This window comes from Erinaceus europaeus, chromosome 16 (assembly GCF_950295315.1).
Source record: "Erinaceus europaeus chromosome 16, mEriEur2.1, whole genome shotgun sequence".
Classification (NCBI taxonomy): Eukaryota; Metazoa; Chordata; class Mammalia; order Eulipotyphla; family Erinaceidae; genus Erinaceus; species Erinaceus europaeus.
The window spans coordinates 25,984,085-26,009,282 of NC_080177.1; the positions used below are offsets into that span (position 1 = coordinate 25,984,085).

The 25,198-nt window shown below is 38.4% G+C and overlaps 1 protein-coding gene across 11 annotated transcripts in view; it reads right to left on the reverse strand.

The window, feature by feature from the left end:
* GPHN (gephyrin) overlaps nucleotides 1-25,198 on the reverse strand; it is a 411,021-nt gene that overhangs the window by 94,496 nt on the left and 291,327 nt on the right. For all 11 annotated transcript variants that reach the window (XM_007525822.2, XM_060174807.1, XM_060174805.1 and 8 more), the window contains 2 exons: nucleotides 12,844-12,981; nucleotides 2,358-2,450 (listed from right to left, as the gene is read on the reverse strand). In XM_007525822.2, coding sequence (XP_007525884.1) covers nucleotides 2,358-2,450; nucleotides 12,844-12,981 — 231 coding nt within the window. The remainder of the gene's footprint in view (nucleotides 1-2,357; nucleotides 2,451-12,843; nucleotides 12,982-25,198) is intronic.

Consider the following 25,198-nt stretch of genomic DNA (forward strand, 5'->3'; position numbering starts at 1 on the left):
TTTTGTTTTTTTTTAGATATTTCTTTCTTTTTTTCATTTATTTATAAAATGGAAATATGGACAAGGCCATAGAAAAAGGGGGTGCAATTCCACACAATTTCACTACCAGAGTCCCATATCTCTCACCCCTTCCTCTGATAGTTTTCTTATTCTTTATCCCTCTAGGAGTATGGGCCCAGGATCATTATGGGATATAGAAGGTGGAAGGTCTGGCTTCTGTAATTGCTTCTCCACTGAAAGTGGGTGTTGGCAGGTTGATTCATACTCCCGGCCTGTCTTTCTCTTTCTCTAGTGGGGCAGGACTCTAGAAAGGTGGGGTTCCAGGACACATTGGTGAGGTCATCTTCCCAGTGAAGTCAGGTAGGCATTATGGTAGTATCTGCAACTTGGTGGAGAAGAAGAGATCCAGAGGTCAACAGACACATGAGAAAGTGCTCAAAGTCAAGCTGGGAGGCGGGGCTACGGAGCAGCAGCAGGTGTGTTTCTCTCCTCTTCTCTCCTGGGTCAACTAGGAATACCAAAGGAAATCACCTGGGACCGCAAGAAGGCAGGACCAGAACAACTTCAGGAACCCACGAAATCACTGGTGAGTGCAAATACGTGTGGCTAGTGGACAGAGAGGAGCCCAGGGAGAGATTAAGTGGCTGGTAACAGTCTGGCAGTTCACCAGTTGAGACACCACCTCCAGTCTGTTTGACCAACAAAAAGATGGCTGAAGGGAGGAGAGGACTCCCCTAAGACTCATCAAATGCAACTGTGAGTCTCCATTGCTACTTCCCTCAGAGGCTGGAGAAGAAGGGGGTGGCCCTGTGTTGATACCAGGGGATAGGGAACTAACCAGGAAACCCAGGAGATCTACACTTTAATAGCCTAGCGCGGGGAGGGGGGTGGGGGTGGGGGTGGGGGGGGCTGTGTGGTGGGAGCCCCTCTATGCTGTTCTCCTGATGAGAACATAGTGAATAGCTGCCTCAGAACCTACAGACTATAAACAGGACTTGCGTAGAAACTTACAGGGCCCAGCAGTGCTAACCGGCTTGGCAGAGAAGCTGAACTGAGCCTGGAGCCTTGGATCCTTGGGGTGTGAGAAGTCTCTCTGCACAACCCAGATATTTCTTCAATTATATCAACCTTCAGTTAATAGTCAATTATAGTTTCTAAACAATTCATTTTCATTTTGAGTTCTTAGATTGAATTTTAGGCAGGCAAATCCTACTCAGTATTTTATTCAATACTTTATATAATCCTAGGTAACTCTGAAGGCATGAGCTACTGGTTCCATTTGGGGCTGTCAGGTATGACATCTTCCAGGGAATTAGAGATTTATTTATTGTTTACTTTTCTTTTTTAAATTTATATTTTAAAAATATCTATTTTAATGTAGAGAGAAAGACCAGAGCACTGCTCAACTCTTGTTTATAGTGTGGCTGGGGATTGAATATAGGACTTTTGGGGTCTCAAGCATGAAAGTCATTTTGCATAACTGTTATGCCATTCCCCACTCCTTTAATTAAAAAATAAGATTTACTCACTGAGAGGAGAGAGATTCAGGATATCAGAAGATCTAACTTAGGAGCTCATGTCTGTTTACTTTTTGTGAAGCCCTTTACTGAAGTTATGAACTTAGAGAAGATGAAAAGACCACCCCATGTTATGCCTGAATTAGAAATTTGCTCATCTTTTCTGGACTTTTCAGCTGTTCTCAACTAGAAAATATCTGGAGAACTTCCAGATCAAGATTGATATCTGGTCTGTGTGAAAGTTAAAGAGTAAATTATGGTATGATGTTCTAATTGACTGTTATACATTTAATTTGTAAGCAAGAATTTTCATGTAAGGGAGAAAATATGTATTATGTTGTCATCAAAAAGTTTTAATCACCAAAATAAAAGACTTTGGGGGGGGGAAGTACAGGTCCTAGAACATGATGACAGAGAACCTAGTGGGGGTTGTATCATTATGTGGAAAATTGAGCAATGTTGTGCATGTATAAACTATTGTATTTACTGCCAACTGTAAAACAATCCCCCAATAAAGGAAAAGTTTTAATCAGTTGTGTTAGAAAACCTATAGATCAGAGTTCTGGTGGTGGAAATTGTGTCAAGTTGTACCCCTCTTATCCTATGGTTTAGTCAATGTTTCCTTTTTATAAATAAAAAATAAAAAAAATGACTAAGAAAAATGTAAAAAAAAAAAAAAAAGAAAATCTATAGATGTAGATTAACATCCTTAACTGTGGATGAAATTATTCTGACAATCAGGGGGAACAGATTTAATAGTCACTGGGTGTTTGGACCGAGTAAAATGCCAGAAGAGAAAAAGAATGAATATTAAACTAATAGAAAAAACAGAATTCTTACCTCGAACAGCATAGCCATCTTTTACTGATGCTGGGAAGGGGGGTAGGTTGTCTTTTGCATATACATCTTGAGCAAGGACTCGCCCCATTCCATCTAAGAAATAGAAAATAGGAAAATATGGATATGTTGATAGCAGTAGGGTAAACAGTATAAATAAGATAGGCATATGTGCTTGTCTGACAAACATTCTATACACAGGCTGTCAGACCTCTTGATTTCTTTCTTTTTTTTAATTTCCTTATCGAGCAATTAATGTTTTACATTTGACAGTAAATAGAATAATCTGTACATGCATAACATTTCCCAATTTTCCATATAACAATACAACTCCCATTAGGTCCTCTGTCATCCTTTTTGGACCTGTATTCTCCCCCAGACCTCTTGATTTCTATCCTAAGGAATAGCAGATGGGGCCAGGTGGTAGTGTACCTGGCATAGTGCACACATTACAATATTACAGTGTGCAAGGACTGGGGTTTAAGCACTGGTCCCCACCTGTAAGGGGAAAGCTTCATGAGTGGTGAAGCAGGGATGAAGGTCTCTCTGTCTCTCTATTTTCCCCTACCCTCTCAATTTTTCTCTGTTTCTACCCAATAATAATAATAATGATAATAATGTTAATAAAACAAACTTCTTGGGGGCTGGGCAGTAGCATGCTGAGTTAAACACACATAGTGTGAAGTGCAAGGACTGAGACAAGGATCCTTTGCAAGTGGTGAAGTAGGTTTGCAGGTGTCTATCTTCCTCTCTCCCCCCCCCAATTTTTTTCTGTCTTAGCCAACAACAGCAGCAGTCATAACAACAATAACAATAACAGCAGTAGCAACAATGGAAAAAATATGGCTGCTAGGAGCAGTGAACTTGTAGTGCAGGCACTGAGCCCCAGTGACAATCACCCCAAGTTCCATTCATGTTGTAGCATAAATGCAAGATGTCATCTTTTTAATAAGTTGAATAGTATTCTGGTGTATGTGGTGTGCTTTTAAAAAAATTATCACCAGTAATTTATAGGTGGGGCTCAGTGCCTGCATGATGAACCCACAGCTCATTGGTGGTCATTTTTTTCTATTTTTATTAGATAGGACATATAGAAATTAAAATGGGAGGGGGACATGGAGAGGGAGAGACATCTGAAAACTTCCTTCACAGATCATGAAGCATCCCTCTTGCAGGTGGAGAGCCAGGGCTAAAGCCCAGATCCTTGTGCATGGTAATTTGTGTGCTTAACCAGGTATGCCAGCGTTGATAAAAAGGAAGGAGTCACTGTATACAACTGGCCAAGACATATACTGATATATATATATATATATATACATATACATATATATACATATATATATATGTATATATATGTATATATATCAACTAAAGGACAATTACTGTCCCTATGACAACTTTTATTAGAATAATCAAACAAGTCAATGCAGAAAAAAACACCTTAGGGTTAACTTAGACCACACTAAAACCTTAGGTTTATTTCTTCCCTAACTTAAGGCCTGACTCCATAACCTAATACCAGATTATATAAAACAAATGACACTTGATGCTTTCACAACTGAGAGAAAGTCTAAGCTTGTCAGATAAAGAATGGACTATAAAAGCTGAATAAAGGCAAAATACAGGCTCATTAATGATGGCCTTCTAGGTTCTTATCAACCACCCCATCACCTGGGACCCTAGTAATGGAATCCTTGGAATCCCCCATAGACAATATGGGCCCAGACCTCTAATAGATCCCTCTCTCCACCATCACTGCTCACTTCCATCAGGAATGTCATCATAAGACCTTTTGGGGGCCTCTAAAGGATATTACCCTCACTATAAAGTAGCAATGGTAAAGACTGCCCCACTTTCCAAAGGGAGGCTAGGTCACCCTACTCTACCAATCTAGGAAGACTGGTCCTGAAATGAGTGTAGCCTAGAATGTTCCCAGCTGTGACCAAGGACTGTGAGCTGACAGGGATGCAGAGGTTACACAGGCTCCTGTGCTAAATGTGAATATATATATATAGGTCCTGGGTCAGATCGATGAGGTAAACAGTGAATTGTATTTATATATTTTCTTCAAGTTTGGGAGCTATTCTAGCTTTCTAGTTCTATTCTAAACTCTGACACCATCTCCCCAGACATTATTTTTAGTTTACCCGCATATTAGCTATCAGACATATGCAAAAAATACTAAAGCCATGGGCCACTTGGAACATATCTAAAATGAACTTCCTAGCTTCTTTCTACTCCATGATCCCTAATTTCATGTCGTCTATTCCTACTTTTTGGTTCCTGTTTATTGAACACTTTGTCTTGGTTTATTTATTTATTTATTTAATTAAAAAAATTATTTATTTAAGAAAGGGAAAGGAGACATTAACAAAACTGTAGGATAGGAGGGGTCCAACTCCACACAATTCCCACCACCCGGTCTCTATATCCCATCCTCTCCCCTTACTGCATTTCAGTCACTAAGTTGCAGATGCTACTGATTCCATCCTGACTTTCCTGGGAAGAAGACTTCATCAATGTGTCCTAATCTCTCCAGAGCCCTACTCCACTAGGGAAAGATATAAACAGGCTGGGAGTATGGATTGACCTGTCAATGCCTGTGTCCAGCAGAGAAGCAATTACAGAAGCCAGAGCTCCCACCTCCTGCACCCCATAAAGAATTTTGGTCCACATTCCCAGAGGGGTAAATGTTAGAGGCAGATGACCAGAGGGCTCTGAACTCCAATTCCATCAGGACCCAGAGAGAGAAGAGGAAAAAATAAGGACATTTGGAAGTGGCTGGGGGTGTAGGTTTGACTAGACTTGGAGGGGAGGAGAGGGCAGGACCATGGAAGAAATGGGTATATACACACACACACACACACACACACACACACACACACACACACACACACACGTAATGTCTGTGACCTTGGGAGTGCTATTGCAGTTTTCAATAGAGGGAATGGGGACTCAGAACTGGGTAGAGGGAACGGCTGTCTCATAATTTCATAAATCAATATTAAATCACTAATTAAAAAAAGAAAGAGGAAGAAAAAAGAAGGGAGGAGTAGATAAGACTGGCTAATGAGTTACATTTAGTATGGTATGTTTACTTGTGATATAGGAAGATAGTGGCATAATGATTGGTACAAAATGATATTCTTTTTTTTTAAATAGGGGGTTTAATGTTTTACAGTCAATAGTAAATACAGTGGTTTGTACATGTATAACATTTCCCAGTTTCCACATAACAATACAACCCCCACTAGGTCCTCTGCCATCATGTTCCAGGACTTGAACCCCCACACCCAACCACCTATCCCAGAGTCTTCTACTTTGGTGCAATACAACAAAAAGGTGATACTCATTTTATGTTGTGAGCAGGGAACTGATATATGATTCAGTTCCCTACATAAAACAGGCAGACTCAGTTCCCTACATATTAACAGGTATCAGTGAATTTCCTACTCTCTAAAAAAAACACTTTTACATTAGGATGACTGGCCAAGAGACATCCTGAGAAAGGACATGTTGAGTGAGAGAAGCCAGAATGAGAAAGACCAATACCAAATGATCTCACATATAGGCTGAATTTAAGAACACAGAACGGTAAGGAAAACAAAGTTGAAACTTGGACTAGGAGTCCTGTATTACACCAAAGCAAAGGATTATGGGGAAGGAGGGAGAGGGTTAGGATGAAGAGACACTGGGATTCTGTTGTGTCTCCTAGATAGCAATCCAGCAGAGATGAGAGGTTGTGTCTGTGTGTTAAAAACTACACTGGACAACATGGAGACCCCCCAACTCATCATCTGAACTATTCCAGCCTTTAGGTTCATGATTAGTCAACAATTTGTGTGGCTTTATATGTTAACTCTATTTTCAGCCACCAGGTTCCAGATGCTAACATGATGGCAACTGGACTTCCCTGGGCAGACAATCCCACCAATGTGTCCTGGAGCCCCACTTCCCCAGAGCCCTGCCCCACTAGGAAAAGAGAGAGACAGGCTGGGAGTATGGATCGACCTGTCAACACCCATGTTCAGCAGGGAAGCAATTACAGAAGCCAGACCTTCCACCTTCTGCACCCCATAATGATCCTGAGTCCATGCTCCGAGAGGGATAAAGAAAAGGAAAGCTATCAGGGGAGGTGATGGGATAGTGGGTTCTGGTGGTGGGAACTGTATAGAGTTGTAGCCCTCTTATTCTATGGTTTTTGTGTTTCCTTTTTATGAATAAAAATTAAAAAAAAAACTACATGGGAAACCATTAATGCCCCAATAAAATTAAAAAGAAAAGAAACACCTCATCTGTAAAATGAATATGAGAATATAGTCTTAATGATGATGTCTGGTGAGTCAAGAATTATAAAGTGTATGCCCTATGCTTATTAGAATCATTGTAATTTGCTTATGTAAAATGGGGGTTAAATCATTAACCTTTGTGTTTATCTTGAGATAGTAAATGGACTTGATTAATTTTTGAAGAGAATCAAATAAAATAATGTGGACAAAAGTTATTTGTAAAGTGAAAAGAAAAGCAGTACTTTGCAGAAAGATGAATTATTCAATAAATATGAGCTATTAAAATATATCTCCAGCAGAAAGGGAAACTAAAAGCAGGATTTGACTAAATCTGAAGTAGGGCACCAAAGTAAAAACCCTGGGGTAAGGGTGAGGGTGGATATTTGGCTTCCCGGGGCAGCAGGGGGGTGGGTGGGTGGTATGGGACATAGTCTTTTGGTGGTGGGAATGATGTTTATGTACACCTTATTAGTTTGTAGTCATATAAATCACTATTTAATTAATATGAGAGGGGAAAATTGACTGTATATCTCAAACTTTTTAAAGTACAGACTGAGTTTTTTTAATACATAGGCTGAGTCTTTGGTATGTCGACTCTCTTAAAAGCTTAACCCAGGGAGAACAAAAGCAACCAGTGGCACAGCTATATACAAATAATGTTAAAGGACATAAATTATGATGATGTTGGATATGATACAGCAAATCCTAACAAACGGATTTTTCAAACTTAACCCAAAATTACCAAATAATGTGATTATAACAATAACTATTATCTTCTTGAACCCTAACACAGCAGGAACCTCACATTTCCTCTATAGAGCCTATATTTCCCCCAGTCCTGGAACCTCTAGGGAGGAGCTCACTTTCCTGCATGCTTCTCTCAATTCATACCAAATAATATTACATCTGCTGGTCCCAACCTAATCAATGCAACAAGTACCACCTCAGCATGCTTCACTTCAGACTGTGTCCAGAGACTTCAGGTGTGGAATGCCAACCCTTCAGCTTCATTACCTGGGTGAGATCTTTCCTTTCATAGTATTCTCTAATTCCATTCCAGGAGGTTCACTTCCTAACAAAGTCCCAAAACCTAGATATAGACCAGGTCCCATGAGATAGAGCATATATTCACACGTATCTATAAACTAGGGCAAAATATGTACCTGAAAGCAAAAGTACACAACAGTCTGCAGTAAGTCAGTATAAAATTCCTAATGAAATAGTATCTAATTAGACTTAGATACCCTCCTCACCTACTTCCCATTACAGTTCTCTCACTCACTCCAAAGCTAACCTTAGCAAAGCAAGGACTGCAAAAGCTGAATAAGGGCAAGAGACTGGCATACTTTAATGATGACTCTTTAGTAACTATCAGGCCACCCCATTAGCTGGGGCCCTATTTGGGGAGTCCTGAGATTCCCAAACAGACATGATGGGCCTAGACCTCAAATAAATCCCTCTCTCCATTGTTACCAGTCATCTCTCTATCAGGAACAACAAAATAGACCCCTTTGTGGGCCCCCCATAGGACCTTGCCCTCAACTTGGATCAACAATGGTAGAGAATGTTCCATCCTCCGAAGGGAGGATGGACAACATACCCTATGCTACACCTGAGGAAGATGAGTCGATACAGGGGCAGCTTGGAATGTTCCTACTCATGACCACAGAATGTGAGCTCAGATATACAGGGATGCAGAGGTCACATAGGCTCCCAAGCTCAGGGAAAAAAACAAACAAAACAAAACACAACAAAACAAAACACTGGTATAGCCACAGGATCTTTAAAATATAACTAAAATATGCCTACTAGCTATCTACAAAATGGAGGACCCCCCCCCCCCCCACAGCTCTTCATCTGCACTATTCCAGCCTTTAAGTCAGCAATTTGTTTGGCTTTGTATGTTAACTCTCTTTTCAGCCACCAGGTTCCAGATGTTAGCGTGATGCCGACCAGACTTCCCTGGATAGACCCCACCAATGTGTCCTGGCGCTCTGCTTCCCCAGACCCACATCCTACTAGGGAAAGAGAGAGGCAGGCTTGGAGTATGGATTGACCAGTCAACGCCCATAGTCAGCAGGGAAGCAATTACAGAAGCCAGACCTTCAAGCTTCTGCATCCCACAGTGGCCTTGGGTCCATACTCCCAGAGGGATAAAGAATAGGAAAGCTATCAGGGGAAGGGATGGGATACGGAGTTCTGGTGGTGGGAATTGTGTGGAGCCATAAAAAAAAGCCCTCTTATCCTATGGTTTTGTTAATGTGTCCTTTTTATAAATAAAAAAAAAAAGAGAGAAAAAATATATCTCCAGCAGGAATTTGTAATTGTTATGACTGAATGAAGATATATACCAGAAGTAATTGCAGGGTCATAGGGTATGCCCATTTATAGCCTTCTGAGGGTTCTTCAGACTGCTTTCCACAGGGGTTGGGCCAATTTACATTCCTACCAGCAGTGCAGAAGGGTTCCTCTGCATGATCATTCTTTGAGAATGTTCCATGTGCACTTGAAAAGAATGTGTATATATATATTTGGGGAGTGGATAAAAGATTCTGAATATATCTGTTAGGTTCATTTCATCTATGAGTTCATTTAATGCCTCTATTTCCTTGTTGATTTTTTTTTTTTTGTCCTGGCCATCTATAGCTTGCTGTGAGTGGTGTGTTGAGGTCTTCCAGTAATACCTTGCTGTTGCTGATGTCTCCCTTGAGGTCAGTAAGTACTTTTTAAATATATTTGGGTGCACACACATTGGGAGATAATTATGTCTTTCTGTTGGATTGATGCTCTGATCAATATGTAGTGTCCGTTATTTCTCTCTTTTCACCTTCTTTGCTTGAAAGTCTGTTTTATCTGATGTTCCTGCCCTTTTGTTTGCATTACTGTCTTAGAATACCTTGTTCCAGATGGTCATCTGGAGCTTCTGTTTGTCCTTCTTTTGAATGTGTATTTCCTGGACACATAGAATAAATGGATTTTTCCTTTTAATTCATTCAACCACTCTGAATATTCTGAGTGAATTTAAGCCATTCACATTAAAGGTGATTATTGATAAATGTGGTTTGCTTACAGCCTTTCTGATTTTTGTTTTGAGGTTGTTCTTGTTGACTCTTTTCCTATTTGTTATGCTTATGAAGACGGTTTTCTATAATGGTCTTGTCTACTGTATATATGGTTCTTATTTGTCTTTGGATATTAGAGGCAAAAGCACCTTAATTTTTAAAAGTCATTTATCAAAATGGTCCCACAGTTGTAAGTTCTACATTTAGCTTTTTAGCCCCCCGCCCCCACCAAGTGCTGTGCCAGAAAATAAATCCAGACCTTCATGCAAGTGTAACATTGATGAGCTGTCTCCTGGCTCACACTTTTATTTATTCAGAGACAGAGAGTGAGCAAGAGATCAAGCAGAAATAGAGAGGGAGAATTAGGGAGAGATACCAGAGTACTCTTCCAATTATGGAATTTCCTTGGCGATATCAATGGTGCTCTCATATGGCAGAGAGGATCAATCCAGGGTCTGAGATGTGGTAAATCGTTCTTTCTAGGCCACTTCCTGTGTAGTTACTTTTAAGAAAGCTTTGCAGGAAGTCAAGGGGAAAACCTTGAGTTCAATAAGTAGTTCAAGAAGTTGAAGGAAACATGTTAAGTGAGAGAAGTCAGAAGGAGACGGACAAATATTGGACAACTTCATTCATAGGCAGAGAAAAAGTGAAAGGGAAGACATAGGACAAAACTGAGACTAGCTGTGGTTCAGTACAGTAAAGGCAAAGAGTCTATGGGGAGAGGTAAGAGACTAGGAAAGAGAGAGACAGGCTGGGAGTATGGATTAAACTGTTAACTTCCATGTTCAGTGGAGAAGCCATTACAGAAGCCAGACCTTCCAGCTTCTGCACCCCACAATAACCCTGGGTTCATACTCTCAGAAGGACAAAGAGTAGGGAAGCTAAGGACTCGGTGTTAGGTACATCTAATACAGTACATATGTTGCAATGTGCAAGGACCCAGGTCGGGCCCCTGGTTCCCACTGGAGGGGGAGGGAGCACCAAGAGTGTTGGGTAGTTCTTCAGGTGTCTCTCTTTTTCTCTCCCTATCTCTCCTCTCTCAGTTTCTCTCTGTCTCCATCAAATAAATGAATGAATAGAATATTCTTTAAAATTAAAAAATATGTGCAAGAAAAGTTCTTCTATAAGTATATTTTCTTTTCTTTTTTAATTTTTTTATTTCTTTATTGGGGAATTAATATTTTACATTCAACACTAAATACAATAGTTTATACATGCATAACATTTCCTAGTTTTCCATATAACAATACAACCCCCACTAGGTCCTCTGTCATCCTTTTTGGACCTGTACTCTCCCCCCACCCCCCCATCCCAGAGTCTTTTACTTTGGTGCAATATGTATAATTGTATTTTCTAAGCTAAACACTGCTAACATTTTATAGTCACTCTTGTAGGTATAAAGTGGTATCATTTTGTTTTTTATTTGCATTTCCCTAATGACTAGTGATTTTAAGCATCTTTTCATGTACTTATTTGTGTATCTTTTTTGGTGAATTGTCTATTCAAATCTTTTCCTTATTTAAAAAGGATTGCCTTTTGCAACAGTTCTTTATACATTCTGAATATAAGATTTTTTAATGCTGCTGTTGAAGGTGATTTTTTAATATCATCCTTATTTATTTATTGTATAGAGATAGTCAGAAATTGAGAGAGAAGGGGTGATAGAGGAGAGAGAGAGAGAGACAGAGACACCTGCAGCATTGCTTCAATACTCAGAAAACTTTCCCCGTGCAGGTGGGGACCTAGGGCTCGAGCCTGGGTCCTTTTGCTCAACCAGGGTGAGCCACTACCTGGCCTCTTGAATATAAGATTTTGAAATTAGATATATAATTTGCAAATAATTTCTTCTAGACTTGGAATCCTTCTAGTCTATCACCTAGATTTAGTCTATCAATAATATAGTTACCACCAATTACTTGATTTTGCTCACTGAGCATACCAAATTTGAACCTAAATGAATTATTGAGGTGTCTTTTAGTGGAGTTCTGTTTCTAAGGTTTGAAACTATAAAGGTAATTGCAGTTTCCAATTGCTTTCAAGACTTTAGTTATGTTAGAGATCATGTAAAATTGTATCTTGACCACAGCTTGCATCTGGAGAAATAAAAAAGAGATTATACGATTACACACACACACACACACACACACACACACACACACACACACACACACAATAGGGAAGCTATCAAGGGAGGGGATTAGATATGGAGCTCTGGGGGTAGGCAATGTGTAGAAATATACCCCTCTTATCCTATGGTCTTGTCAATGTTTCCATTTTATAAAAAAAGAAAGAGACAGTTGAGAAGACAAGAGTGGCTGTGGGGGTGGTAGGGAGGGGGAGTGCACAATGGGGAAGGAAGACTGCATTTGATCACTGGAATGGTGCAAACACCTAAAACAGGGAGATAAGAAACTATACCTATGTGACAACTGTCATGGATATATTCATGCAGTTTTTACATTTTAAATCTTAAAGCATGCATTCTACAAAGGAAAACAAAATTACAAGACACATTAGTTATCTCCTTTTCTCTGACCAAAATGACATCAGATTCACAGTTAACTTTTTTTTCCTCAGTGAGGATAGACTTCTCTTTAGATGGAAAGCAGAAATGCAGTTGCCCACTGCCCCCCACCTCCAGCAGACACACTTTTTAAAGGAAGCTTTATGGATATTTTACTCTGTATATCATTAAGGCTTATTGTTAAAATTTTTTATTTATTATTAATAATATGTTACAAGGCTGTAAGATTACAATGTATAGTTCAACACCATACCCACCACCAAAATTCTGTATCCCCACCCTCCCAGTTCACAAAGATAATCACTATAGTTCTCACAAGTCACTAAGACTGACTTTAAATTGATTAGACATAAGAAGCAAAAGAGATCATATGGTAATCATTATCTTATTCCAGCTTATCTCACTTAGCAGACCTATCAATGAAAGATAAGAAATTGTACCCATGTGACAAAAAATGACTTGCAAATCATTCATTTCTAATAAATAAATGGAATGATAAAAATACTTATATGAAACTATTAATAACCCTTCCCTTTCAGGAGAATTGATATTAATGCCATATGAATCTTACTTGGAAAAAAAATGAAAAGAAAAGGCAACAGGAAAATATGTACCTCTGTAGTTGATGATTTCTGTCCCAAGCACCGGCGTCATCTCCAGGACTGTGATAAAGGCTTTGTCCATAGATGTTAGGGGAAAAGGAGACATGCGGTGTCTTCTAGCCACCTTGGTGATATCAACAGCACTGTGACCTAAAGAAGATAATCAACTAAGAGTATGATACTGGGAGGGAGTTGGACGGTAGGACAGTGGGTTAAGCGCAGGTGGCGCAAAGTGCAAGGACTGGCATAAGGATCCCAGTTCGAGCACCCAGCTCCCCACCTGCAGGGAGTCGATTCACAAGCGGTGAAGCAGGTCTACAAGTGCCTTTCTCTCCCGCTCCCTGTCTTCCCCTCCTCTTTCCATTTCTCTCTGTCCTATCCAACAACGACATCAACAACAACAATAACTACAACAATAAAACAACAAGGGCAACAAAAGGGATAAATAAATATTTAAAAATAAAAGAATATGATACTGGGGGTGGGGGTAGATAGAAGAGTGGTTACGCAAAGATTATGATACTGGCATCCTAGGAGATGGCATGATGGACCCCCAAGGATGAGTTTCCATTCTGGCATCACTTGTGCCAGAGTTATGTTCTGGTTCTTTCTCATAAATAAACAAAGGTGACAAAAAGAATATGATATGGGAACATGGATTTAAAAGCAGGAATCATATTGTTTATTACTTAGGCTTAGATACCCTCCTCTCCTAACTTCTACTTCACTTCCCTCAATCACTATCTACTCAACTAATTGTACAAAATGGGCAAATATATATAAATATAGATAGCTACAGAAATAAGTCAAGCCACATCAGTGATCTTGGGAGAACTAATGCAGTTTCCAGTGGAGGGAATGGGAACACAGAACTCTGGTGGTGGGAAAGGTGTGGAGTTATACCCCTGTTGTGTTATAATTTTGTAAATCAATGTTAAATAATAAAAAAGCAGGAGTTATAAATAAAAATAATTGTCAATTTCATATATACCTAAACAAAAATTACTTTCAAGATGAAAAATTTTCTCCCACTTCTAAAGTATTGACTACTTTGGTAGAACACTAAACCAGGTTAGCAATATCATAGCATATGTTAAAACTTGGTGAAATTTTTTTATAGTACCAGTTTATCTTTTTGAGTGCTTACTCTTGTGTTAAGACCAAGCTGGTCTTCCCACCCTTACCCTATTTTACTACAACTTATTCCCCCACAGTGGTAATAGTGGTCTTTTAAATTTTAAGTTGAATTGTGTCATCTTCTGCTCACAAACCTCCAATGCTTCTCCAGATCACAAAGGAAAATCTGCAATGGCCCACAAAGCCAAACATATTTGGGGTCCCACTGCTCTCAACTTAAATAATTTCCACCCTTCTCACTGTGCTCTAGTCATATTGGTTCTGTTTTTAAGTATGATAAATCTACTGCTTTTCAGAGTATTTTTAGTTGTTTCATCTGCTTATTTTTTCCTATTGACACTGTGACTCTCATTTCTGTCAGGTATTCACAAAAACATTACCTCTTCAGCCAGACCGATATTAAACATCCTATGTAGAGTATTACCTATTATCACTCCCTATTCTCATTTCCCTATTTCGTTTTCCTCTGTGGACACACACATACACACACACACACGCACACACACACACACATACACACACACACTGTAGAACATAATCTCCAAGACACCAGCAACTTTGTCTTTTTTTTTGGTTCCACCATCATTACCTCCAATATCTACAATAATAACTAGAAAATACTAGGCAATAAAAATTTAATCACTGAATAATGTAATGGTTAAAATTAACACAATATCCTTATGCATAAATAACTTGGCATTTTCATGGAATATTAAAAATCTGCAGCCCAAAAGGGTAAAAAGAGAGAGAAATAACTGAAAACACTATTGCTAGACTGTCCTAACTGCTATCCACAACTCCCTTATTTTCCAATAACTTTGTAAGATACAGTTCTGACCAGTAAGATAGAAGAAATTCTGGGAGTTGGTCGATAGTGCAGTGGGTTAAGCGCATGTGGCGCGAAGTGCAAGGACCAGCGTAAGGCTCCCGGTTCAAGCCACCAGCAACCCACATGCGGAGGGTGGGGGGTGGAGTGGGGGTGGGGGGGGGGAGAGGGGATCCCTTCACAAGCAGTGAAGCAGGTCTGCAGGTGTCTATCTTTCTCTCCCCCTTCTGTCTTCTCCTTCTCTCTCCATTTCTCTCTGTCCTATCTAACAACAACGACATCAATAACAACTACAACAACCATAAAAATCAACAAAGGCAACAAAAAGGGAAAATAAATAAATATTTTTTAAAAAGAAGGAATTCCTAGGGGGCAGGATCCTTATTACAGATAAAATGAAAATAAAATGACTTTAAGGGAAGAAATCTTTTGCTCTTCTGCTGCTTTCTATATACAAGAGGTGTAACATCCATTTTTTTCAACCATAAAACCACATTTAAAAGCATGAAATCAGGACAAGAAAAAAATAATTTGAGCCTCTCATGACATTGTTAAGCTGCTGTATAAGTTGTGGACTGTGCTTCTGGACTTTTGCTATATAAGACCAATTAAGGTCACATCTTTTAATTCAGTTTATCATGAATATATATATATATGTATATATATATATATATATAGATAGATAGATAGATATCTCCCAGTAATCTATGAACTCCTGATCAGTGCAGTTTACTAAAGTGTGTTTTCCAATTCCAATAGCTGCTTCACAGATATTCTCAGAATGACTTAAAGATATTTCTTTGACATTGTCATAAGTACTATATTATTACTATTATTTTTAGCAGAGCACTGCACAGCTCTGGTTTATGGAGGCTGAACCTGCGATTTCTGAGTTCCAGGCTTTAAAGTGATTTGGCATAACTATTATGCTGTCTCCCATGCCACTTATATATTTTAAAATTTGTTTTTATATTATGGTAATAATAATTTATAGACAGCTATTGTCATATTGGTGGGGCCTTGAGCGCTTGTTTGGAGGTTCTAGTAGGGGAGTGCAGCTACTCGTATACCCTTGACTGAAGATCTGTCCGTCTCTATTCATCCTCTTTGACTGAGCGTGCAGCTTCGGGAGGGACATAGAGCAGTGAGGGAGGAAGGGGACACACCCGCCTAGCCAGCCAGATCAGCTGAATCAACCCTGGCAGTCAATGGGGTAACATATGTTGCAGCCAGATCGGCCTCACATCCATCACATTGGTATAATTTCTCATCTTTCCACAACAGGTGACTGCATACTACTCTACCACCAACCTAGGTCCTCATTCAGCAAAAGATGATTATATATGACATTTCTCCCCAAGGGCAATCATAAATTATAAAAATGTAAAAGCTTTTTAAAGAAATGCCACAGGGTTGGGATAGATAGCATAATGGTTATGCAAAGAGATTCTCATGCCTGAGGCTCAGAAGTCCCAAATTCAATCCCCTTCACTGCCATAAACCAGAACTGAGCAGTACTCTGGTTAAAAAAAAAAGAATAAATAAAAAAGCCAACAATCAAAGCCAATAAAATATCAAGTGAATAATTTACCAAGACCAAGGATTCATTCCTGGGAAATGGGTGGTTCAACAGTTTCAAGCCAATCAGTATAATTCACCATGTCATCAAAAAGAAAGATTAAAATCAAATGGTCATATAAATTGATGCTGAAAAAGGTATGCTAAGATCTAATATCCACTGATGATAAAGACAACCCCAAATCAGAATAGGACAATTCTTCAACATAAAAAAGACAATTTATGACAAACATCATTCTCAATGGGAAAAAGCTGAAAGCTTTCTCCTTAAAATTGGGAACCAAAAAAGGATATCCACTAACTCCACTATTATTCAATATAATCCTTGAGGTCCTTGCCACTGAAATAAGACAAGAAAGAAATATCAAAGGTATACAGATTGGAAAGGAATACATCAATCTGTCACTATTTGCTGATGACATGATAATATATTCAGAGAACCCAAAAAACTTCCCTCTAAAAAAAAAAAACTACTGGGAATAATAAATTCAGTAAAATAGCAGGATACAAAATCAATACTTACAAATCTGTAGAATTTTTTTTAACATTTTTAATATTTATTTATTTTCCCTTTTGTTGCCCTTGTTTAACATTGTTGTGGTTATTGATGTTGTTGTTGTTGGATAGGACAGAGAGAAATGGAGAGAGGAGGGGAAGACAGAGAGGGGGAGAGAAAGACACCTGCAGACCTGCTTCACCGCTTGTGAAGCAACCCCTTTAGTTGGGGAGCCAGGTGCTCGAACTGGGATCCTTATGCCGGTCCTTGTGCTTGGCACCATGTGCACTTAACTCACTGTGCCACTGCCCAACTCCCAAAATTTCTATATATAAACAAAGAATCAGAAGAAAGGGAAATAAATGATTCAATCTCACTTACAACAGAACCCCAAATGATAAAATGCCTTGGGGTGAATCTCACAAAGGATTTGAATGTGGTGAAGGACCTTTCCAGGGAAAAGTACAGGGCATTGTTAAGAGAAAGAGGACATACAGAAGTGTAAGAACATTCCTTGTTCCTGGATTGGAAAAAAAAAAAAAATTGCTGAGAATTGGCAGTAGCGCATCGGGTTAAGTGCAGGTGGCACATAATGCAAGGACCCACTGAAGGATTCAGGTTCGAGCCATGGGCTCCCCACCTGCAGGGGAGTCACTTCACAGGTGGTGAAGCAGGGCTGCAGATGTGTGTCTTTCTTTCCCCTCTCTCTGTCTTCCTCTCCTCTCTCCTTTTCTCTCTGTCTTATCCAACGATGACAACAATAATAACTACAACAATAAAACAAGGGTAACAAAAGATAATATTTTTAAAAAGAAGTATATTTAAAAAAAAAGAAATTGTCAAAATGAACATTCTATCATAGGCAGTCCACAATTCAAATGGAATCCCTAACAACATCCCTATGGCATTTTACAAACAAATCAAATAACTTGTTCAAAGGTTTGTGTGGAACTACAAAAGACCATGAATAGCTAAATCATTTAACCCCACCAATGTGTCCTGGAGCTTCGCTTCCCCAGAGCCCCACCTCACTAGGGAATGAGAGAGACAGGCTGGGAGTATGGATCGACCTGTCAACACCCATGTTCAGTAGGGAAGCAATTACAGAAGACAGACCTTCCACCTTCTGCACTCCATAATGATCCTGGGCCCATACTTCCAGAGGGATAAAGAATAGGAAAGCTATCCAGGGAGGGGGATGGGATACGGAGTACCGGTGTTGGGAACTGTGTGGAGTTGTGCCCCTCTTATCCTATGGTTTTGTCAGTGTTTCCTTTTTATAAATAAAAAAAATAAAAATAAAAAAATTCATGTTGAAGGAAAAAAAAGGAAAAATATGGAGGTATCATGCTCCCCAACTTCAGTTTATATTACAAAACAAGAATAATTAAAACAGCATGATACTGGAGTAAAGATGGACACTTGTATCAATGGAGCAGAATCAAGAGCCCAGAGATAAGCCCACACATATAGAATCACCTAATAATATATGACAAATAGGCCCAAAATTTTTTTCAATGACAGTAAAGAAGGTGGTAGGAAAACTGGACAGCTGTAGAAAAGCTAAACTAGATCACTACCTAACACCATACACCAAAGTCAAATAAAAATAAATTAAAGATCTGGATTTAGACCAGAAACTAAAATTTACAGAAAACACTGGTGAGACATCACAGGATCTTCAAATTTAAATGTATTTGGAGGCTCAACTCCCTGAGCATGGGAAATGAAAACAAGAGTAATTGATGGGACTACATGAAACTAAAGAGCTCCTACATATTAAGAGCAAACTACACAAGGATAACCATGCAACCCAGTAAACAGAAGGTATTTGCACACCATACATTGGACAAGTGGCTAATTAGCAAACATCTATACAGAATTGGTACAGATCTACTAAAGAAGCAAAAATAAACCAATAAAAAAGAGGGCCAACAAAGTGTATGGGTTTCTAAAGCAGAGATACACATGGCTCACAGATACATAGGGAATATGCTCCACTTCACTTATTAGAGAAATATATATAGAGAAATGCAAAATAAAACTACACTGAGATTCCATCTCATAACTGTGAGAATGGCCTTCATCAACAAACACATAATATGATGGGTGTTGGACAGGTTATGGAGAAAAAGGAACTCTGCTACACTACTTATGGGAATGTAAACAGGTATAGCCCCTTTGGAAGACTATTTGGAGAGTCAATCTATAAACAAACAAAAATGGAATTATCTTATGATCCAGGAATACCACTTTTGGGCATTTATCCAAAGGGTATTCAAACACTAATTTAAAGGACACTAATTTAAATATATACCTATGTTCATAGCTGCATTATTCACAATATCCAAAGAGTGGAAGTAGCCTAAATGCCCATCAGCAGATGACTATATAAGAAGGTATGGGATATATATTTCATGGGATAATAGTCTGCAATTAAAAAAGATGACATTGTGCCCTTTGAGACAAAATGGAAGTGGATGTGATTTTGTTTAGTAAATAAATAGAGATGAGACAGCTACCAGAAGTTTCCACTCATGGAATCTAGAGAACTGATACACATGAACTTGCAAAAACAATACAAAAGCAAGTGCACTGTTTCTAAGACTTGTGAGAACTACGGGAGGCAAGAGGGTGAGGATACATAAATTTGGTGGTGGGTGTGATGTGGAACTATACATTATAATTTAAAAATATTATAATCCTCTCTGAATCACAAGTAAAAATGGAAAATAGATATAGACATGTTAACAACTGAAAAACAATCGCCACCATGGTCGTCATTGGGCCTATATGATTAACGCATTGTTCCTGGTCACTCCTTTTCTTTCTTTCTCCTTTAACAGCTCCCTATTCCTTTCCTTTCTTTCTTTTTGATACAGAGAGAAACTGAGAGGGAAGGTGGATAGAATGGGTGAGAGGAAAAACATTTTCTTTCTTTTTTTTTACTTATAAAACAGAAATATTGACAAGATTATAGGTTAAGAGGGGTACATTTCCACACAATGCCCACCCCCAGAACTCCATATCCAATCTCCCCCCTTGGTAGCTTCCATATTCTTTATCTCTCTGGAAGTATGGCTCCAGGATCATTGTGGGGTGCAGAAGGTGGAAGGTCTGGCTTCTGTAATTGCTTCTCTGCTGAATATGGGCGTTGGCAGGTAAATATATACTCCACATGTTTTCACAGTCATTGTGATTGGAGAGAATGAGAGATAGTTCATGCTTTTTATTCAGGATTATAGATTCAAGACCTGATTTGTGTTTTGATATGTCTCATTTTATTCCTGGTGAAATTGCTTACAAAAGTTGTCTTTCAAATTGTTTAGATTTTGAGGAGAAAAATGTTAATTTTAATTATACACAGTCTGTTGAATATGCTTAGCAATGTAAGTTTTACTATTAATGGCACGTTCTCAAAAATATTTTAATTTTACCTATGGAGAAGTTAAGAAATAAGAACAGCAAGGGGAAACACAAAGTATAACTCAGAGTGAGTTTGATGTATTGCATTGAAGTAAAGGACTATAGGAGTGGTGGGGGAGACTTGATTTAGGTCCTAGTACATGATAGTGGAAGATGACCTAGGCTGGGGTTGAAAGTGTTTTGCAGAAAATTGAGAAATTTTACACATGTATCAAAAGCTATATTTACTCTAACTATTAATCTCCCCAATAAAAATACAATTAAAAAATTGTGAATCAGCCTGTTAGGAACTTGAGATCCAGAGAGTCAGATATACCCTGATGGATATTACAGTTCACCAAAGAGGAAAGTCTTGTAAAGAAATACGAAAATAAGAGCAGGCAGTTTTCTAACTATAAAGATTGATAGTTCCTTCTCTCTCCTATTGGAAATTTCAATGTGGACAATTAGTGGCAATGAAAATTCTTTACCCTTGTCTACATTTTTTTTTCTTAAGCTAGCTACCTCTGTCATAAGTTGTAGGCGTTTAAATATTTTCTTACTAGGGCATAATGGTTATGCAAAGAGATTCTCATGCCTGAGGCTTCAAAGTCTCAGGTTCAATTCCCATACCACCATAAGTCAGAACTGACCAGTGATCTGGAAATAAATAAATAAATAAATATTTGCCTAATCTATGTGAGTTGATTGTAAACTTTTACTTTTCTCTTAGTGAATATAATTAGCAAGATTGTAGGATAAGAGAGGTACAATTTCATATAGTTCCTACCACCAGAGTTTAATACCCCCTCCATTGAAAGGTTCTCTATTCTTTATCCTTTTGGGAGTATAGGCCAAAATTCTTTATGGGGTGCAGAAGGTGGAAGGACTGGCCTCTGTAATTGCTTCTGTTGAGCATGGACGTTGGCAGAATGATCCATATCCCCAGCCTGTTTCTATGTTTCCCTAGTGGGATAGGGGAAGAAACTACATCTTAATAATCATTGTACACTGTGCTGCTTTTAGATGTTTAAATTAGATTTTAATAGGTACTGAGTAAATACTTGAGGTACTCATGAAGAGCAAAGACTTTATTTTAATTTTAATTAATTAAATGTATATATATATGGAGAGAGAAATTGAAAAGGATAAGGAAAGATAAAGAGAGATGCCTGTAGCACTACTTTACTGCTTCTGAAGTTTTCTTCAGCAGGTAGAGAGCTTGGGTAAACAAAGTGGCACTTTTGGGGTAGGGAGATAGCTTATTCTGTTAAAATATCAACTTGCCTGCTGGAAGTCCCAGAGACCACAGGTTCAGTCCCTGACCAGAAGTGAGCAATGCTATGGTCCTCCTTTCCCACCATCATGATATATAAATAAATAGATAAATAAATATTATAAAGCACAAAGTGGTACTTCTCCTCTGATAGGCATTTTATACCTATAGGCAATGACTTACTACTACCATTTTGTTAATTGCTTTCTATCTTTATTGCTCATTTCTGCTTTTTGCTACCTTTAGTATTTCATTTTCTTTGTATTGACTTTCTTTGATTTATTTCTTGTCCTTTTTGTGTATCTTCTGTAGGTTTATTTAATGGCTACTGTATAGCATAAATCAAACATAGTTAAAATAATCTATTTTAAACTTATAGTAAACATCAGTAATATCTAAAATCTCTACTCCTATATTGCTCCACTCATACTTAATGCATGAGCACACCTTTATATTTATTTTTATGCTTTTGTCTTTAAAATTATATATAAGAATTAAAAGGGCTATATATACCACCATTATGATATTAGAAAAATCTGTATTTGGCTATGTCTTTACTGGTGAGCATTTTATTTTAATAAGTTTCTGAATTGTTGATCAGTTAGTTGACTTTTTCCCCCTAAATTTCTTGAAACATTGATCTCTAGTGGTGATAAACTCAGCTTTAGTTTATCTGCTAATGTGCTTATTTCTCTTTCATTTTTAAAGAAATAGTTCACTAGACATAGTAGTATTGGCTGTCTTTTTTCTCATTTAGCACATTATATATATCATCTCACTTGTTTCTGATCTATAAATTTTCTTCTGAGAAAGCCACTGGTAATCTTATATGTATCCCTTATAAAGTAACTTTTCTCTTATTGCTTTCACAGTTTTCTATTTGTTTTTGACTATTGACAGTTTGACTGCCATGTATATTGGTGCAGACTTTTTTGGATTTATCCCAGTAGGATATTTCAAGCTTGAATTTCAATGTCCATTTTTTCCCTCCACATTTGAGAAGTTTTCTACTACTATCTCTTCAAAGAAAGTTTTCTGTATCCTTTGCTCTCTTATCCTTCTAGAACAACCATGAAGCATGAACAACTCTATTGATATTTTCTTATAAGCCTCTTAGACTATCTTTACTTGCTTTCATTTTTTTCATACATACTCCTGATTTCAGAGCTTCAAATGATCTATCTTTGAGTTCTCTCTTCTGCTCATTCAAGTTGGTCACTATGATATTACTGACTTTTTCAATTCAGTTCTTGCTTTCTCCATTTCCAGATTTTTAAAAAGCTTTTTCAAAAAAGCTTTTTATCTCACTGTTATTTTAACTTTGCATAGACATTACTTACCTTACTCTGCATAGCTGTCTGTGCCCAAAATGTCTTATTTTGTATAGCATTTCACTTTAAGACTTATTTTAAATTCTTTGCCAGGAAATGTGTAGCTGTCTGTTTCTTTGGGGTTGGATCCTAGAGATTAATTTTGTATATTTCACTGCCTGTACCTTGTAATTTTTTTTTTAGCCAAGTCTTATGCATTTGAAAAATAACAGTCATGGGGTCTGGTGGTGGTACACCTGGTTGAGCGCACATTTTACAATGCATAAGGACTCTTATTTGAGCCTTCCCCCCCACCTGCAGGGAGAAGGCTTTGCAAGTGGTGAAGCAATGTTGCAGGTGTCTCTAATTCTCTCCCTCTTTATCACCTCCTTCCCTCTCTTTCTCTAGCTGTCTCTATGCAATAAATAAATAAAGATAATAAAAAGTTAAAAAAAAGAAAAACAATAGTCACGTCTCTGTCTTTATGGACTTTGTACAGGGGAGTACTTCCATCAGTTATCTCCATAGAGATTCTGGGAGGGAGAAGGGTCTGTCCAACTTTTTCTTTCTTTCTTTCCTTTTTTTTTTTGCGGGGGGGAGGTTAGTGCTTTTGGGCCATGCTTGTAAATTCCTAATTAGGAAATTGTTTTCTGGGACTCTTGCTCCCTCTGCTGTCTATTTGTAATATGTCAGTCTCTCTGATGACCATCTAAAGCCAGGTGAGCAGAAACAACTCTTTTGTGAACCTGCTGAAAAACTGGATTGCTTGGATACATGCCTCATTCTACCTAACTCCCAGCGGGGAAATTGTGATCTGATGCCTTTTACCCATTTCAGGTTTTCAAGTGCCACCATAAGCTCCTGGCTCTCCTTTGCTTCTAGAGTCACCCAAGCTGCCAGTTTTATCACTGCTCCAAGTCAGGTGAGGCAGAAACCAATTTTTTGGGAAGTCTTCTAAAAAGTTGGGTATACACACTACTCTTCTTTCTCTTCCTTTGGGAAGATGCTTCAATCCAGATGTACTTTTCTGATTATGGAAAGCTGTGTTGGTTTGGAGGACGGGATATTAAAGCAAAAAGACTGTGGTTATTTGAGACTTATTCTTGGTTTTATACTTATCTGGGGATATTAGTAATTCTTAACTGGTTTCTGGAATATTGACGAAGGTATTGCAGTCTATATATTGTTGTTAAGTTGGTGTTTCTGAAGAAGAACGAGGTATGGCATTTCCTAGTCTTTGCTGTTTTAACTTATTGCATTGATATTCAGCTACAGCAGATACAACAACGAAGAAGGTAAAGAGATTACCTGAAAGTAATAAACAAGTAACATTTACTTATATAAAATAAATAGGACAAGTGAGACTGAATTTAAACTGTAGGTAAATGCTGCTTTATGGATGTGCTAGATTTCAAAATGAAAATATTTGAGAGCTCTTAGTCCAGGGAGAACAAAAGCAACTGGTGATATAGCTATACGCAAATAATGCCAAAGGACATAAAATATGGTGAGGGTGTGTATGAAACAGCAAATCCTAACAAAAGGGTTTTTCAAAGTTAACCCAATTGCCAAACAATGTGATTATTGCAATAACTATCTATTGTCTTCTTAAACCCTAAGACAACAGGAATCTCCCACTTCCTCTATACAGCCTATGTTTCTCCCAATCCTGGAACCTCTGAGGTGGGGCTCACTTCCCTGCATGCTTCGCTCAAGTCAGTGCAAATGATATTGCATCTGCCGATTCCAACCTAATCAATGCAACAAGTACCATCTCAGCATGCTTCACCTCAGACTGTGTACAGAGACATCAGGCATGGAATGCCAACCCTTCACCCTCATCACTCAGGTGAGACCTTTCCTTTCATGGTATTCTCTAATTCCATTCCAGGAGATTCACTTGCTAACAAAATCCCAAAACCTAGATATAGACCAGGTCCCATGAGATAGAGCATATGTTCACACGTATCTATAAACTAGGGCAAAATATGTACCTGAAAGCAAAAGTACACAACAGTCTGCAGTAAGTCAGTATAAAATTCCTAATGAAATAGTATCTAATTAGACTTAGATACCCTCCTCACCTACTTCCCATTACAGTTCTCTCACTCACTCCAAAGCTAACCTTAGCAAAGCAAGGACTGCAAAAGCTGAATAAGGGCAAGAGACTGGCATACTTTAATGATGACTCTTTAGTCACTATCAGGCCACCCCATTAGCTGGGGCCCTATTTGGGGAGTCCTGAGATTCCCAAACAGACATGATGGCCCTAGACCTCAAATAAATCCCTCTGTCCCATTGTTACCAGTCATCTCTCTATCAGGAACAACAAAACAGAC